The following is an 18,359-nucleotide window of genomic DNA, read 5'->3' on the forward strand; positions in this document are numbered from 1 at the left end:
TACTTCGCTTTAGATCGAAACATCGTGGATGGACGGCAGCCGGCGTCAAACGCTATTCAAATCTCGCCTGGCAGCTCCCGCAAGTATCACGATCGATTACCTCGCCGGCGATAAAAGGATCTACTGGGCCGATCATAAACTTAACACGATCGAAACCGCCAAACCTGATGGGTCTAATCGGGTTGTTGTTATTAAAAACGGTAGATACACCCTAGCAAGATTTTTCTTGTTTTCAACGTGCAACCAAGTAATGGAATATTGATATAAATCCTATGATAACTTGGCCATTGAGCCTATAAAATAATAGAACGCTCTGTGAACACGAAAATGAATTAGTAGCGATAATAGTAGATAGAAATTCGATCAATATTAACTTATGCACAAACAAACGGTGCTAGTTGGACAGGCAAAATCTCGATAAAAAACGAAAACCGGTACTTCCTTTGTCTCGTTGGCCTACAGATGTCGCCCATCCAATTGGCCTAGAGGTATTCGGCGATTCTTTTTATTGGGTCAACTGGAAGGACAAGGATCGTGGCGATATCTTCCGAATGAATAAGTTCGGCCGCGGAGTCCGAGTTCTGGTGCGCGGCGGTCTCGAGTTCGCGAGTGCCCTACGAATATATCAGGTAAGTATATTCGGTAGTGATTAATTGCAAATTAATTAGCTTTTTCAATTGTTATTCTGTATTTACTAAACTTCAAGGGCCTTCGGATGTTATTGTTTGGACAAAAGGCTTTAAAACGTTTTCTAGTCTACTAATAAATATGGTGCGTATCTTTTTTTTTACTTAACATAACAACTTTAAGCTGAGGCCGTTGATGATTACCGGTAAAAGTGCAATTTTGCCAACTATTTCATTATGGCTAACATAATATGTATATATAAACATATGTATGTTATTTGCAGGACGTCAAATACAACACATCGATTGAGAACAGATGCGCTTCCGCCGGGTGCAGTCATACCTGTCTGCTCGTACCTCGGGGCTATCGCTGCTCATGTCCAGACGGAATTTCCAATAAAAACCTGAACTTACAGAAGTGTGATGCTGCCTTTGAGCAGCCAAAAGCAGCTCCGTATAGGTGAGAACTATTGGATGTAATCAAGGTCTTTCCTGCTTCCCTATACAGAATCAGGGCTCCTAGCTTTGTAATGAATTTGATTAGGTTGCGTCGACTGGGGTAGCGGTGAAAAAATGGTTAATGTCTATTTTAATGCTTGTATTAGGTGTCCTTGTCTGAACGGAGGCATGTGTACGTCGGTCTCTAGGGACAACGCGGTCTGCAAATGCTCCGAAGACTTTGAGGGAACGCACTGCGAGAACTTCGTCGCTAAAACGCGGTTAATTGCCACCAATAACAACAGTATGTGTACAAATTTGTAGGATCGTATATTTTTATGTAAACATTAACTTCGTGTCGGTATTTATTATATGTACGTACTTTTTTTTCACAGTAATACTTAAAATGAAGAAATCAATAGAAGACCTCTGTGTCTTCTACTGATTTCTCCAAAGGCTATTACGGTAGAATTTGAATTAGGAAACATATCGGCATATATCGAACAATAGCATATAATCGGTGTAGTCAATTTGATGCAATTCCAGTCTGTCAAGGAGTATGGTACTTAGGTACGCTATTGCTAGCACCAATGTAACGAAACTAGAATTCCTCACGCGTTAACAACCTTATGCAATTAAAGCTTCAACGAATCGAAGTTCTTGCGTCTATGGACAGAAACACACCTCTGTTAACAAATTTCAATGACTCTTATACAACTTCAGATATCGCTGCGATCATGACCCCAATCATTATCGTCCTTATTTTAATGGTCGGAGGCGCCGCATTATTTGTTGCATTCCGCAAGACGCAATTGTAAGTACTTGTTTAAGCTTACTACTGAATTTTGTCCTTATATATATATATATATATATATATATATATATATATATATATATATATATAGTATTTTTTAATTTACTTTGATCAAGAATTTCAATTGTCTCCATTGCTGCTACCGTGATGTACTTCTGCGTTGCATCTACGTAAAACGTAATATAGCCAATTCGCTGTCGTAAAAACTGCAGTGGGCAAAGTTCCCCAATGATAACATAGTGATGCGTAAATAAATAGTTGCTGGGCGGCAGATACCTAAATAAGATTATTTCAACAATAGAAAATATACATGATTTAGTTTTAACACGAAATCATTTCAATGTTGAATGTCAAGAGCTAGGGGTTCGTCTCGAGGATCATCAGGACTCGTGGCATGTTGTAGGCGAATAGAACAGAAAATAATACAGTTGCTACGACTTAACTGTTCTCGTCATTTCAGTAAAACTGCCAACGGTTACGGGGGTAACCCGAGCGTGTCTTTCGGTGGTGGAGGCGTTGACTTCTCATCACACTTTATGCGGTCGGCCAGAAATGAACCCAATGGAGTGAGTAGCACTTGTATCATATAACTAAATGTTGATAGCCACCATCATTTACAGAAAATACAATAAGAATAAACACTTAAGAAAAATAATTTACACGAAAAAAATAAGATAGCAGAGAAGTTGTTTTACTAATTTTGCCTTAACAAACATGCTATAGAATAAATTGCTTGTTACCAAGTAATATCGTACATTAGCGCAAAGCCCTTAGTTTTGAAGGACTAGACGTTTGGCTTGGGAATTTAAAAGCTGCTGCTGCCTCAAGCCCGCCGATGATGATGATGATGATGATATATATGACGCTAATGACGGGAGTGATTGGACAGAAAAAACATCCTCGAACAGAAACGAAGACAGCCGATAGTTTCAGTTCAAGTTATGAGTGCCTTTGCCTGGCTGACAAACTTACGCTGGAAACCTTATTTACCGTTGCCGCTGTTACTATTTTTATACAGGATCCAATCGACGGAGGTGAATTCAATCTCGGCGATGTCAAACAGCCCACAGATTTCGCCAACCCAATGTACGACGCGCTGGGCACGGTGCCAGGTGACGGAAAGCCACTTGTCGAGGATGTTTCCGGTATTGCGATATCTGGGTCGGGCACATCGGGCTCAGCGATCCTGACGCCGTCCGTAATTACGCAGATGAGCAGTCCTCAGCTGAAGTTCAAGAAAAAAGCGCTCAATCCAACGTCAAAGGACACCGACAAAGATACGGCCATGTTGGTCGAGGAAGATGCTTCCGAGGCTTAGAGCCTCGGCGCAAAACAAACAGTTAGCAAATCGAAAAAAAACCAACTACACCAACGAAACCGAGTAGAAAATCAGCTCCGCATCGTCGTTAAAGCAACCAGCATCTACCGGCGTAGATATAAAAATGGATGTAGAATTGATTAGAACAGTCTAAAATAACGCTTTCATAGATTACGATCGGCGGATTTCGTTTTTGAAACTATAAGCTAGAAAACAACATCGGGATTGGGAGTCTATATGACAACGAGGTTGCTAATCACAGTTGTAAAGGTATGGAACCGTATTAAATCGAATGTAAAATAGGCTGAAATCGTAAAAATAAACAGCGATCAAATATGGACACTACATGTGGGTTGGGTTGTTGCATGGAAGATGATCAGCCCGTAGCTATGGGCGATGACACTTTAGAATTAGATTAATGTCCACAAGTAAACGTGTGATAGGACAATAGAAATGCTGGCGATCAGTTAGATGGTGGGATGAAATTGACGATGGCTTGTATCGACCTGGGGTCGATCGACCAGGACAACGGGCACACATGAACCGAGATAGATTATAATTGATTCGTCACATTCGAGTCATACGAAGTCATTCTACAAGGAAAATAACAGGATGCAATCAACAAGTGGCAATATACAACAAAGCAAAGCTTGAGCCAAGTTAGAAGTAACGTAATGCGAATAAGATCACTGTATAAATATAATATCGAATCCCTATATTATTTTGTTGCAGGCAAGTTAATGATGCAATGTAGCTTGCTACCTATATAATAACTGGTCTGTTAGGAGATGACGAACTAAAAGAAGTTTACGTCTTGGCACCATCGGAGTTGGGTGGCTGGAGCAACACAGGGTGAAATAGACGATATGAAAGGTCGAACGAAGTACTACCGTTAAGAAAGATACACATCCGTGCATAAGCATACATAACACAGCCCAGAAGGACGAACGAGTTACAACGGACGGGCAAACCCACCAACGCCGTGCTACCGTTGACGAAAATTATATTAACAAAAAGGTGTTACATTTAAATGAACTTGAGAAACGTAACGTGACCTATACATTTGCAGAAAAAGAGATCTATTGTGAACAGGTTTGAAACGATTTTTTTTTTACCTCCCCTGTTAGTGTTTGTATTAGAATAATTCGTATCTATTACCATTATTAATCGAAGAAATTCGACAATACGAGACGGTACGAGAAAATGTGCATTCCAATTATCGCGCCATAGGAAAAACAGCGGTGACGGTGCTGGTGGCAGTTGCTGGCCCCGCGGCCGTCGCCGGTATCGGTATGGTGTTATCCAGCAACCGGTGCAGAATTCGCATTCCCATGGGGTAGCCAGAAATGACTGTGTGCTGCGATATAGGTTGGGATGAACGCTGGAAGGCGTTTCACTATCTGTGGTTGGTAGACTTGGCGAACGGAAGAGATAGAAGCGTTCTTTGAAGTCTCTGTGTGTAAATAGCAAACAAAGATTAATAATTTTAGCTAAAATAGAATAGATGATAAAGGACGACTATGATAATGTGGGAGAGAGCGTATACTGGAACGGAGACGAGAGATATATATGTATTAGGCGCCATGTCTTCCTCGAACAAACCACATACCGTATCTATATATCGATGAAAGTATTGCTATCAGGTATGAGTCGATACCGGACACTGCAGAACTAGATGAAAAGCGAGCGTTTATATTTAACTTTATTTGGCGAATTTTTTTTCTGAGGACGGGCGTTGCACTTGGAGTCATTTATTACTTCAGTCACACACACACACACACACACACACACACACATAAATTACCCAAAGTTATTAAAATGCATATTTGGGTGGAAAAATGACGAAAACTACAGAGGAAATCGATACGGTTTCTTTGCTAGAACAACAATTGATAACACGAAGTTCGGTAGCGTTTAAGCCGGAAGCGACAACGTAGGATGTTCTAGATGCTTACTTCGTATGTAGAGTTCCAACAAGATAAAATCTTCTAGTAGGCGATGAAGCTCTAAATTATCGTAAGTAATGAGTAACTTAGGCTAACGGACGTATGAAGCTCTATGAATGAAGCAATCGTCTAAAATAACGATATCTAAAACGAAGCATTTATTGAAAATGATTTTTTATGTGTGTATTTATTGTGTTTAAAAGTGGATTTTTGTTGTCATTTAGACAAAAAGGGCAAACGGCAATAACAATTTGCATAGAAAAAAATCTCAACACTCAACAATATGCCACCAACGAAAATTCATTCCCGCGCGATCATTTGACTGATTCCTTCAAGACGAAATATTACTTTTATTATTATTATTAGAAGATGATGAATGGACAAACACATGAATCTTTACTGTACAGAATATGCACTCGTGGAGATAATGCGAATGCGGAACACACACAAAGGGTAACGAAAAACAAATTTTACCGTAACTTTAACTATAGTTATATTTTTATTATTATTTAGAACTTCAAGAGTAGTCCCGCTCTTGATGAGAGGGAGGCCTGTGATTGCTAATGTTGTATTAAGAATGTACTAGAACGAAAAAAAACAAACAGAAAATAAAGCAAATCGATAGGAGAACATTGCCAGAGGATTCTGGCTTGTCCTCTTAATAATGAAGCAGAATAAATGCGAAAAGACCAAGTTGAATGATCAATAAAGGAAGCTATCGTGATTTCAAAACGAAAGAAATTTTCATATGAAATTAGTTCAGTAATTAGGGCAGCGGTAGTTTATCAGGGAGATTATTAATAATAATAGAATACCTAATTATCATCTTGAAAAAAATAAATTGTAACAAATACTCTTCTCCTCCGAAGAGACTCCCGTAAAATTTGCTTTTCACTAGTTTTGAATACAACTTGTTATGGAAATTTTAGCTGATTTTTGGCTGGCATAATCTAAAAAATGAGGTGAGACTAAATTTCCGTGTCTTCAGCTAGCTCGATTTTGAAAATTTCGACGGCGAGAAACTTGAAAGGTAGGGAATATCCTAGAAGCAGAATATCCTAGAAGACTCGTTTCGAGTCTTTTTTTAGGATATAAGGACAAAGCTTGGCTGGAAGGCGTTCATCCATTGCACCCTAGCTTTTGAGTTTTTCTTTTTTTTTGAATTGAAACTATTTATAAAGACTCATAGACGAAAATGCACGGGTGCTTGGCCCAAGTGGCACTTTTTCGCTAAGGACATACGTTCAATTAAAGCAATTTGATAATTTTATTTGCAACAACGACTCCCACATATTTTGCATAAATTCGCAATGTTATTTGAATTTATCTCTTGTGTACACCGATCTTTCGTTGTACCGTCTAGTAACAAATGGTCAGACATTGATTTGTACGCATGCCCGACCCGAAAGAGCATTTTGCTGCTTATTTCATTCATGGAAACCGCGAAAGCTTCGCACGACTTCTCGCTTCACGTACGATCGCGACGTGGTTCGGCCGCCTGCAGTCAGAGTATGATAAAACATTAGATTACAGTTAATCTGTGGGTTGGTGCTGGGAACTGGGTCGAAGGCCAACTTAAGTTTTCAGTTCAATTTTTAACTTGGCTAGGCTAAAGTTCAGGTGTTAGTAAGCCGTAAATCTCAGAACTAGTACTCACTGTGATCCATCACAACAGTCATTTTATCTGATGTATAAGCCAATGCTGCGTCTGAATAGGCAAAGGCTATTAGACCAATCATAACGTTAGCCCTGATATCTTTTTCTGGTGTCATTGATATTTAGCTCAGGGAATTAAGCCTAACAAAGCTAAACTTTGCCATATAGTGTTGAGGATTTCATTTTTGAGATTTGATATTTCATATCTATGGCTACATCGCAGGCTAATACAGTGAAATTAATAAAAATTTTCGATAGGATGCTCAAAGCAGACGCACAAGTGAAAATTACATATACCGCGTATTATCATATACAATTAAATATCTTGCCTGTCGGCGACGATGTGTCACGGAGCCTCTTACTCTGCAGCTGCGTCTTCTTTTGGATTTTGATCTTCGAGGTCTTCGTTTTCTGGCACTTTTGGGCTTTTTCTTTGAAACGGAGAGCCTGGGGTCCAGTTGATTTACTGGGTCAGCGGCATTTAGATACGGGTTAATCATTGCGATCTTATTTTGCGGTGGACTAATCTGCGGTAATTTCATATGCTTCAAGCCTTTAACCAACGCCTAAATGCACACGAGATTAAAGACGAAATGAATAGAAAACTCAAATACCCACTCTGATGCTGTCGATCAGACATTAGGCACATGTTTCTTATGGCTTGTGTCAATTACGCTAAATATCTTACGACACCGCTACATGTAGAAACAAAGGAGAAAACATGACGGAAACGACTTTGTCGCTAGAGCCTCGTGTAGTCACAGCTAAGACCAGTTTTTCCAAAGCAACTTGCAATCCTACGCGCGTTGGGCCTGGAAACGGCTGTTTTAAGGATAATTAGACTATTGACGCTCAAGGTTACCTTCACAGGGTTTCTTAAGTTCGCTGGTAGGCTTTTAAATAGGGATTAAGGTTATCTTTTTACGCAGTCCTTTTGGTTTGAGGAAAGGGGCTAAATGCTGCTGCGCCGATTCTTATTTGGTTTTCCCGAACGATAATCATTATAAGCTTTAGAATTTTTGTACGGATTTTTCACCTGCCGGAAACTTCAGAAATGCTCTGATTCGGTTGCCGCCTTGGAATCCATGAATACGACGACTAGCAGTAGCGTCCGTTTTGGCAATGGGCCCTCGATTACGGCTAGCAAAAAAACCGACTAAGGCCTGTCTTTGTTAAGAAGACTAGCAGTTTGTAACAAACACTCTTCTTTACAATATTCCGTCCTGAGGCCGGCAGGTCACGGTTATTCTAATTTTTTGAATGGCCTGTGGTCCTATATTATCTAAGAAAACTATGGAAAAGGGCTTACAAGGAGAGTTTGCCACCCTAAACACTCCAATCTGGCTGATTATGTTTCCGACGTTCCTAGAAATACCAGGTTCGCAGGACAATGGAGTGACAGGATACGTGCTTATGGATACACTTACATTATAGCCTAGTCAAGCGTTAAGAATTTTCGATGATTCCAAAGAACTAAAAAGAGCGTGTATCCGTTTTTATGGCACTTAAAAAAATGTTCGATGATACGCTAAACATGAAAAGAGTCGCACTTGTAAGATGCCATAAATAGAATCTTAGCCAAAGACTGCGTTTTTTCTCGCGAAAACCTATCGGAAACATAGGGTAGCCAACGATGGATTGACAACAAAATATCTTTTGTCTATGACGTCCCGTTTCGGAAAAAACCAAAAAATGTTGGGTCTTGACCCGACCAAAAAAGCAACATGCGACTGCGAGTAATTCCGCTGCTTTGGAGCTGCACGCGGTGTCAGCCATCCGTACAAAGCAAGCCAACATTGGGCATGCAGTTGTCCAAGTTCTTCTTGTTGATTCAAAAAGAAAAGCCGACATCGACAATTGTAGACCTTTATTTGTCTCTAAATATGGTTTATGTACCTAACAGATGTTGATTCGTTTCAGGGTGGAGCGCATATAAACGTCTCTGAACCGACGTTCGTTGAGTCAGATTATTTTTACTGCAAACAGAAAAGCGTGCTAGAATATTTTTGTAACTTCAGTTTAACATCGACTGGGGCCTAGTCAGTAGTAGAGCTCTATCTCATTAACTAAAACCGTATAACCAACATTTTCTAAATACGCCGAAATGGGAATTATACAAGACAGGCCATATGTTCAGGCAACGGAGCGAAGTTCTAAAAATGGACGCACTTAAACAGCTCTGCATTTTTTTTTAGCGTGCGTGCGTACGTCTATGTATGCTTTGTGAATTGTTTGATATTTTTTTTATACCGAAAAGTTAAATCAGCTATCTATTTCTGAACTACTCGAACGATCCTAGTTCATCAATGAAACAAGATAATCAAGTAGTTTCTGTTTTATCGCTCAGCGGACTGAAAATGAGGGTGTTTGCTCAAAACATGGACACTCCATTTTACCTCAATGTAGCAACGTACACGTTATTTGTGCCATTCATAAAGATACGCATGACCGCTCTAGGGACGACAAAAAACAAAACCGGCCTAGTAACAAATAGTACTTTCGGCCTAAAGAGGCCTAGGGCGTTTTCTCTTTCTTTCAGCTGCCTAGCAAAATTTTACGACAAGCTATAACAAGACAGTACTGAAAAAAGGTCATTTCCTTTTGAATTCTTCGATATGACCGGCTCATTTGTACAAAACAGTCTCTCGTATCGCCCTATCTAATGGGGGCCATTTTTTTTTAACGCTTCAAAGTTGATTACCTTGAGAATCAGTTTTAGGCTACGGAAAGTAAATTATCCTTAAATAAAATTCTGGTCTGAATTTTCCCTCCGGAAATAAGGGTTTGATATATTCTGCTAATCTTACTCCGTTTTGTCGCATCTGCCTCTATTAATTGGCGGAGGGGGGGGGGGGGGAAGGGGAGGTGTCGCCCTACAAACCTGTGTATTTTTGTCAAAATACTCAAATATTGAAGCTCTTAAATAGTTCGATATCGGTGAGGAAAACACAATATAACGAAGGTATGGAACAATGATGACACGTTTGCCGTTAAGTTCAATGGTGGAACGTTTATATACCCCAAAAGAAATAGTGGAAATGTATAGGTTTTTTTTAGAAATTCCGTTAAAAATTTATAATTATACGGCGTTTCAGTTAAAATTTTACAAGTTTTACCCGTTCCATCTTATACTGACAACTTTACAACAATCTTCTCGTTAAACATTTGTGCAGCAAAAAAAAAAAGAAAAAAAAAAACTCAAGCTACTGAACCGTTAAAGTAGAATCTGTTGTCTCCGGTGATACCCTTAGTAAATATTTTACACGTGACTTAGTAACACTGCCTTGAGTATGAATACAGTACACACAATTAACTTGATTATAACTATAGTCGAATTAAAAGTGTCAAATAAAGAAAAGGAACTAAACACCGATGCCCCCGTTCCCGATAGATAATTAATCTACATTTGTTTTGCATTACATTACATTACTATCTAATATACAGAACCTTGACAGTCCCTTTTCTCTAACATGGTTTCGGCGGCAGTATTATGTAAATTGTTTGCATAACGAAACATTAACTTATGTTCGCACTTTTCTTGCTTGGTGTAAGTAAGTCCGTCAACGGACGAAAACGAACGTTTTTAGGAGTTCCTAGTAGTCTTGTTGTGAATATTTAACTACCGTCCCCGTAAACATTGATAATGATCAATGAAGAATGATCTTCACTTATCTGTTACCGTGCTTCATATTACAGTTTGGCTGCTTTAGGTCAAATCGTTTCAACGGTCCAGTGTGAAATGCAAATAAGCCTTAATGATGATGGCGATAGTGGCCATGACGATACGAACCAAGATGTCGTACTCTTTGCTGGGTTCAGTTGATGTAGCGGAAGACTTTTCCGAAGCGACGCTTTTTGTCGTAATATTTACGCTCGCTCTTTTTATCTAGAACAAACAATTAAGTTTCTCTATTATTATTATTATTATTATCAGGCATATCAGTTCAAACATTAGAGGTAGATAGACATGCAATACGAGCCTGATCGGTGCGACCCAATTTTGGTTTTCGTCCATTTTGGATTTCGTAACTTTGGAATGTTATCAATCCCACAATATATTCTTGTGCTATGTGAATTTACTATTATTTCTAAATTTACGCATAAAAATCACATACTTAGTATTGCCGTTATTACTTGCTATATATATATATTTACGAAACATCGTCATTCGAAGGGCTACAGTAATAGTCAACGCTTGGATGTCGAAAATCCAGAACATACTCTGGTAGTCAAATGGTGCACTACATAAGCTTACGGGACATCGGTGGTACGCGATCGAGACCTCGAACCTATTAACAGAGAGAAGATGTCTCGTATTCACCCGTGTCAGAATTGTCAATTTCAACCTCTTTGGTTAGTTACGTACAGTGATCGTGCCGTTCCATTCCAAATGAATAGAATTAGACTGGCAAAGTAAATAGGAACTGCACTGGATGTATATGGACAGGAGTGGGGGTGCAATACTGCTTAGCAATTGCTTTGGGCGAAGCTAAATAGGTCCAACGCACAATGACGTAGCTCCTGTCATATTTCACTCTGTATTTCGGCATTTAGGAAGTGAAGTATGATGCATTTGTGGACTCAATGGCAGCGCCAGTAATTTCGGTACATTTTAATGGATTTAACATCCCAAGTTTACTGTGCAGAGGATAGAGTAAGCATCAGAATTGACGGGTCATCCTTGAATACCTGTATATGTAATGAAGCCTAAAAAGTAGTACTCACTAAATACTCGGAGAGCGTTACGGAATATTATTGCCAAGCGATCAAATCAAGATCGATTTAACTTGCTCCGAAGCTAACAGCGAATGGATAATGATTTTGCACGTCGACTGATAGTTTTTTTTCTGCGTAATTAAAACAAAGCATAGAGATCCGCCGAACCGTATCTGAAGTCGATATAGTAAAGATAATGTAATATGCTGCTAATGCATTTGTGTTATTCCCGAATGTAGGGAAGATCCTGCCGACAGAATTTCAGGGGGAAAACAGAATAGAAAGATAGCCGCAAACGCATTGTCGAATCCCTTCAAATTCAGGACATAACAATTCAGCTAGCATGGAACACTTGAATTGAAGATCAGATTGTAACCTTTGTTTGATAAAAAAAAGAACAAAGCGCTTTCTAAACTTGGACCTCGGCTAGATATGGCCTCATGATGTCGATTGCGAACGCTCACTTTCTCCACCACACGACTTTGGTTGCTAGGATAGCCCAATGTCACCACCAAGAGATCCACTTATGGTAGCATGCAATGAAGACGCAATTCAGCTGAGCTGCCATTAGAACCGTCGCTCGTAAAAATGCTCTGTCGAACGTAGTCGTATCAGCGATTCCTCCGTTAAAGAGCATAAACGTCGAATACATATGTGGCGTTATGTTTCTGAGGGCCTGGATTAAAACGAATATGCATAGTACTGCATACAATTAAATGACTAAGCTTAAGCATCTTTAGCATTAGAGTTTTTACCTTAATCAGGTCGTGTGCCGAAGACTCCATAAATGCATCATACTTCACTTCCTAAATGCCTTGAGTTGGCCTAGATATTTCCTTCCGAGGTTGCAAAGCCGTAGTATCCAGTAAGTTCAGCTTGCGCCAATAAAGGATTGATATGGTGCCTTCTGAATAAAGAAAATATTTTTACGCACCACCAAAAAAGAAATACTATATTCCCATTTTGTCAAGGCTCTCCTATAGGGTTTAGGATGGTTATAGTTTACTTGGCTTATGCACTGTATGCGTATCATGGGGTTTATATATGAGCATACTTCGATATATGAGGCTTCGTTTAACTGGTGAACATTAAATGTCCTGCCGTCATCAGAGTACCTACCACCTGCCTTTCTTCAAAAATGTTAGGAAAATTGTTTTACTGGACGATAAGGACCCATTAGATTTACGTATTAGCCACTTTATTGTTTCACGTTTAATGTCAATATTAATACCACGAATGTCTAAAAATATATGGACATTTTGCCTTTTTTTTTGTTTTATGTCTGGAATAATCGCATTGCTCCCAGAGGTATGTTAGCTAAATAACTCGGTAATAGCTTTTTTTTTTTTGTGGCGATTCCCCTATTGGACTGAGCTACTAAAAGCACAAAACCGCTTTTATAATTACTCTGTACGATAGAGACCGTTTCAAAGAAATGGACCATGGTATGATTTTCCTTATGTATGGTCTTAGCTGCTTGAAATGAAGGCTTGAATGTAAGCGAGGTGGCTTAGCTTCACAGATGTTTAGTACCGCAAGAGCTTGTCTGCACTAGTAGATCTTATGGACTCGACCATAGGACCTACGGGAAGTGCAAAGGTCCCGGAAAGTTCAATAGCACTTTACTGTTAGGGATTCTAGGCACGCTTTTACATCGGACAACAAGTTTCTTCCAACGAAATGGAAGCACTGTGGTTTGCGGTTGACCAAGTCCCACAATGGTATGTGGCGGGACGCTGTCTTATTGAAAGAACTTGCTTTAACATGTTAAATTTTCTTCACTACTATAATATTCTATGCAATATGTGAGACGAAATAAATTACCGACGAAACGTGCGGCGCCAGTCAACCTCACTTTAAACTTTTCCGTTAAAATTAACTTAATTTGCTCGAAGTAACCTGAGAAGTTTAAAATCACTTCAGATGTTGAATTTAGCTAAGCTTATGGAAACTTACGCATGGATAGTAAAATGCGGTTTGGAATAAATACGAAACCGCACGAAAAACCGTGCGTAAAAAAACGAAAGGGGTTCAGAAGTACTCTCAGAGTAACGGTGGAAAATTTCGGGCAAGCGTATTCTCATCACAGCTTAAATGCAAAGCAGAGTCAGGGCGGCAGCGGCCCGTATCGATGCTCGTTTTTCTTATAATTAAACGATAATTAATCGGGCTCCATTAACTGAAGGCACGCCGAAATGGCATAAAATCTCAGAATCTGACGTACGCATCGGTCTATGGCTCAACCGCAACTTTATGCAAACATTTTATTAATGTAGTAACGACGGTTATGTACCCGCGCGTTCAAATTCATTAATACTGCGAGAAGATACGTAAAATAATCGTCATTTATTTTTACTGAAATAATTAAAAATAGCCGATTGTCTAAAATTTTACGGAATTACCTTGCTCGATTCGTAATTGCTACAACGACGATGAATCTCAAGTAAATTTTAATGTCAGAACAGCTTATTCGCTGTTGTTTCCAAGGAACGTGCCAAGAGATACCCAATTAGAAACTATACATTTTCGTCTGTATTGCTCAGACAGTCTGGAGTGAATTATCTGGTTGTTTTTGAATAACATTCCCATTGTAACGTGTTTGCTTGTTAATTATAGGGGCACGTTATGATAATCTAAGCTAGAATCTGGAGGCACAAACCAAACAACCGACTGAATTCCTAACGGCTTAATACTGGACGTAAAACACGGAACACTTAAGTTTCTTTAATAGCACAGTCAGACAAATCTCAGTGGCCCATGTATGAAAGAACGACATTTTGAAGGCGTGTTTCTCTAGGAGTGGGGAGTGGGAAGTATCTCTTCGAAAGTGGCTCAAGAAAACTGCGACGAACTCAAATTAAGTGCTTTTTTTTTTAATCGAAGATGTCGCTTTATCACTCTGCACCCCTTTATTGAGTAAATTTCAGCTATAAAATCCTCGTACTCATTATCTGGCCGGTTCCGGCCCAGCATGTGCTAACGGTGTGCTGGGCGCCTGCTCATCCCGAAGTGCAGCACGTTCTAGGCTGTTACTATAGGATGAACTCAAACATCCTTTATCACCTGGTCGCGCAAGTACGGTAGAAGCGGAGGCCCCTGGAAGGGGGATTTTTAAGGAAAAAGACCCCCGAGCAATGTTGGAAACGGGGCATACAATACTTGGTTGATCAGGTATGTAGCCTCGATAGGGTAAGCAGATTCAAATTCCTCTATGGAGTTCTGTTTGATGCTGTGGTGCTGCGCCCTTAAGTCGCTGATTGTCGTAGGGACCTGAGTACGAGCTCGTTCGCGCGCAGTATACTAATGGAAATGGAATTACCCATTCTTCCAAATAAGCCAGAATTGTGCCGCATCGTTAACCTCTATAATGGCGAAGACATGGGTGCGTGTCTGCGTATATGCTTTAAACATTCAAGGTGAAAAAAAAATACTATTGTCTTTGAAATGGGCAGGCAGCACCCGCTGTTGCTATTGGTTTACTGAACGCTTTAAAAAAATGCGTCCCCCGTATACCTTAGTAGTCTGATTACAGTGCTTCGCAAAGATAAAGCGATCATCGTTACGCTTGAGGAATCAAATTATAATTTCGACATAACACTGTAAAGTAAACAGGATATCTTTCTGCTGTAAATGCGTAATATATGAACTATTTCCGCTGAAAAAAAAATGTATTGAGAAAGAAAAAAGTAAAAAGAAAGAAAAAAAAAAAGTAAAAGAAAGAAAGAAAAGAACTTGCGCCGATACACGACTGATCGTTTTCTAATAATAAAAAGGGTAAATCACAACGCATCGTACCGTTTACGTGGCTCTCTGTTTTGAGTGGTCTCGCTACAAACACTGAATCCTCTCAGCATTAATACGAATGAAAGCCTAGTACCTAGGCTAGCTAGGGGCCACAGACAAGCCCCTAGCTATGATATAGCTAGGGGCTTGTCTGTGGCACGATGAAAACCAATGTGGACAAAAAAAAACTTTATTTTATTAATAATGTATAGATTCGAATAGCACCGAACAATCATTGATTAAAACCAAATCAGGTAATATTATAAAGGTTGTGTTAGCTTTGTTTTTTTTTATAAAGTTAATATTTCAGGGTGCTGGAGCCTCTTCAGTGTCAAACCATCGCTCGTCGTTGATGGCGTGTACTTATGATTTCTTCGATGGCCAACAGCAACATGAGAAACGCGACCGACCAGCGGATCTCAGAAAAAATGTGTTTTGGAATGGCTGTCAAGGCATGGTGTTCTATTTGTAGCGTCTGCTCGCTAGCGAGGTCGACAGTAGAATACAATCATTTGTGTTCGTTTTTCAGAAATAATAACCTAGTTCCTTAGATTACGACGGCTGATTGTTTCAATAGGCTGTTGAAACCTTTGAACCGTTAGCTACGTACTATTCGAGCAGGAAAAATTAGCCAGTAGCTTTTAGCTGTAGGATCATAACCCTGCTTACCATTAAGTTCACCGATAGCACTAAGTGTTTAATGTTGCGAACACATTTTCCAGAGTTTACGAAAACTTTGTTAGATACTGAATGTACCGTATAGTAATTATATATATCTATATATATGTACCAATCATGAAAGAACAGAGGTGTACTTGCAACTGTGAGAAAATAGCAATACGTACTGGGCTAGAAGTGTGTGGGCTCGGAGGGCCTGGTTGCTGTAAAGCAAAATTACAGTGAAGTCAGAAATTTGCACATTCGGTTATCGAGTAACCGGTTCTTCATAGATAAGCAAGTAACAGAATGTACGTAAAAACGTTCGAAAAATTTTATACCGAAGTAATAATAGTAAAAATAATCAACAAAAGGTCTTAATCTTACCAGCAGCCCATGTTGATATATTCCTTTTGATTGACTCCATAAAGTAGCAGTTTCTATCGCGCAAAGCGTTCTATTTTCTCAGTAGCGAGATGTTTTCTAGAGTCGATCAAGCTTAATTGTTTTATAAAACGCAAGTAAGACAAAAGTTGAGAAAAACGTCGCATGTGATATAAATGCACATGTCGGTAGTCGAAATGTGTAGGAAATACGGTCGAAGCACATTTTCTCTAGTCTTAGGACGAAGTTTGATTAATTCGGAACCAAGTCTTCTGCCGTATAATCGGACATCAAGGTACCTAAGTCAGCTTACATCTAGTTTTCATGCAGCTGCGTATTTGAAAGATCTCAATAAAAATAAAGTAGCTCAATTATGGCTTCAGCAAAATATGGATTAAATTGGGTCTTTTCTTCCGTGTCGTTTGCAAACGACAAAAGTTGATCTCCGACGTTCAAGACAGATAAGTTGAACTTTTTTTTCTTCACAATTCGTGGTTTGATGGCACAATATGCCCGTTTATATGCCACCTATTTCTGCTTCATAGGTCTGTACTCTGATTTTCATTTGCATAATTCAAAGTATTCTATATTGAAAAATAGTTACGTATCTGAGTGCGCTGAGCTTTTAAAATCTCGTGAACAGAAAATTTCGTGTTCGAAATCGTTCGAATCCTTTGAATAACAAAAGCATTTTGAAGAGTGTAGTTTGTGTTGACAGAACTTATCAACTTCCCTGATATAGGACAATGCTCGACTTAGGGAACTTTGGGTCGTAAAACACTTCCCTTTATCCTGTGTTATAACATGCCTTTTTGTACATATACGTATACATCCAATGAAGTTGTCTTCATTCTATCAAATACACACATCGTCTTTTTCTCCTTGCTCACTGGATGAGCCTGCTGAAGAGCTGTCCTCATCCTCTGATAACGGGTTTACTTCCATTGACCGCGTATTGGCGACTTCACGACCGTGCAAGTCAGAACAAGGTCAGAATCGCAACGTCGAACGATACCTCTACACAAACGCAAGTCTACCGAAAACTATAAACACCGGGATATTTTAATTTAAAGGTATTCGCCTCGAGAGTACTGTAATTTAATCCTCACTTCTTTGTGAAACGTCTATTTCACCTGCTCTACCTTGACTACTTCAAATATTGAACCTCAACGATTTTTTGTTTCGTTATCGTAATAGAACGACATGGTTGCGTTGTCATAGGTTTCCTGTCCCTAAATTCGTGAGCTCGACTGAAAAGTTCTCCATTTGGGTTGCGCAAGGACGACCTCACTCAAGCGTGAGCGGTATCTGAGAGAGTGTATTGCTTGCGTCTTAAGTAAACTTCTGGCGAAATGAACGTATTTTACTTAATGATGGCAAAGACGTAGTAGTGGGGATAAGTGGACTGTAGGAGCTCCATCACCAACAGTTATCATCTAAGGACGCTCAAACGCGTTTAGGTAAGCTAACGAGCTTAATGGATGACATGCCTGCTAATGATAGGGGCACATTGTGATATAGGTTTGAACGTGGGCATAAACACGGTTCATTTTACGCTAAGAGCCAGCTCTCTGTTGGGGTGCCTAAACGCGATACCGGGCGTAAAACTCGAAACATATAGGTAAAGTAACGAGCGTCGCCGATGAGAAGCGTTGTTAACTAAGCAAAGCCACATGGGACGCGTAGTAGGGATTTCAAAGGTCTATATCTCAAGTTAATGTTATGATTTACAAACCATTAAGTTTTGAACAATAAGTTTGAGAAATCGAATCGTTTTAGTACCTATAATAAATTTGTTAACTAAAGAATAAAACTGTGGCTAACTTTGTTTTAAGGATAACCGTACCGCACAAGCACCGTTTAGGCTAAAGCGATACTCTAGGATTTATAGAGAACCATAAGGAAAAGAAATCATATGAACATGGCGTTAGGTAGCCCCTTAGGTTAAGCATTATAAAACGCAGATGCTACTCCAACATAAAGAAAAGTGTCTACACATACTCTGAAGTCGTAAATACGCG

At 39.5% G+C, this 18,359-nt stretch overlaps 2 protein-coding genes across 6 annotated transcripts in view; one reads left to right on the forward strand and one right to left on the reverse strand.

Moving 5' to 3' along the window:
* The window catches only part of mgl (low-density lipoprotein receptor-related protein megalin), a 95,295-nt gene extending 89,443 nt beyond the window's left edge, over positions 1-5,852 (forward strand). For 3 of the 4 annotated variants that reach the window (XM_022815051.2, XM_022815053.2, XM_086976025.1), the window contains 7 exons: positions 14-200; positions 463-629; positions 911-1,086; positions 1,232-1,368; positions 1,788-1,878; positions 2,339-2,444; positions 2,897-5,852. In XM_022815051.2, coding sequence (XP_022670786.1) covers positions 14-200; positions 463-629; positions 911-1,086; positions 1,232-1,368; positions 1,788-1,878; positions 2,339-2,444; positions 2,897-3,196 — 1,164 coding nt within the window. In that variant the 3' untranslated portion in view covers positions 3,197-5,852. The remainder of the gene's footprint in view (positions 1-13; positions 201-462; positions 630-910; positions 1,087-1,231; positions 1,369-1,787; positions 1,879-2,338; positions 2,445-2,896) is intronic. The other variant, XR_015317912.1, reaches the window with a different exon arrangement.
* LOC111254339 (uncharacterized) lies at positions 5,300-17,617 on the reverse strand. Of its 2 annotated transcripts, XM_086976026.1 has the most exons (7): positions 17,206-17,617; positions 16,342-16,452; positions 16,143-16,178; positions 12,270-12,421; positions 10,589-10,684; positions 7,128-7,364; positions 5,300-6,640 (listed from the first exon to the last, which is right to left on the reverse strand). In XM_086976026.1, the coding sequence occupies exons 4-7, from the start codon at positions 12,297-12,299 to the stop codon at positions 6,611-6,613; spliced, it is 393 nt and encodes a 130-aa protein (XP_086832152.1). In that variant the 5' UTR covers positions 12,300-12,421; positions 16,143-16,178; positions 16,342-16,452; positions 17,206-17,617; the 3' UTR covers positions 5,300-6,610. The 2 variants fall into 2 exon arrangements, with proteins under 2 accessions (XP_086832152.1, XP_022670790.1); XM_022815055.2 differs by lacking the exons at positions 12,270-12,421; positions 16,342-16,452 and having other exon boundaries at positions 17,206-17,605.
* Between the last annotated feature and the right edge of the window lie 742 nt (positions 17,618-18,359).

Source organism: Varroa destructor, unplaced genomic scaffold (genome assembly GCF_002443255.2).
Source record: "Varroa destructor unplaced genomic scaffold, Vdes_3.0 BEIS01000007.1, whole genome shotgun sequence".
Classification (NCBI taxonomy): Eukaryota; Metazoa; Arthropoda; class Arachnida; order Mesostigmata; family Varroidae; genus Varroa; species Varroa destructor.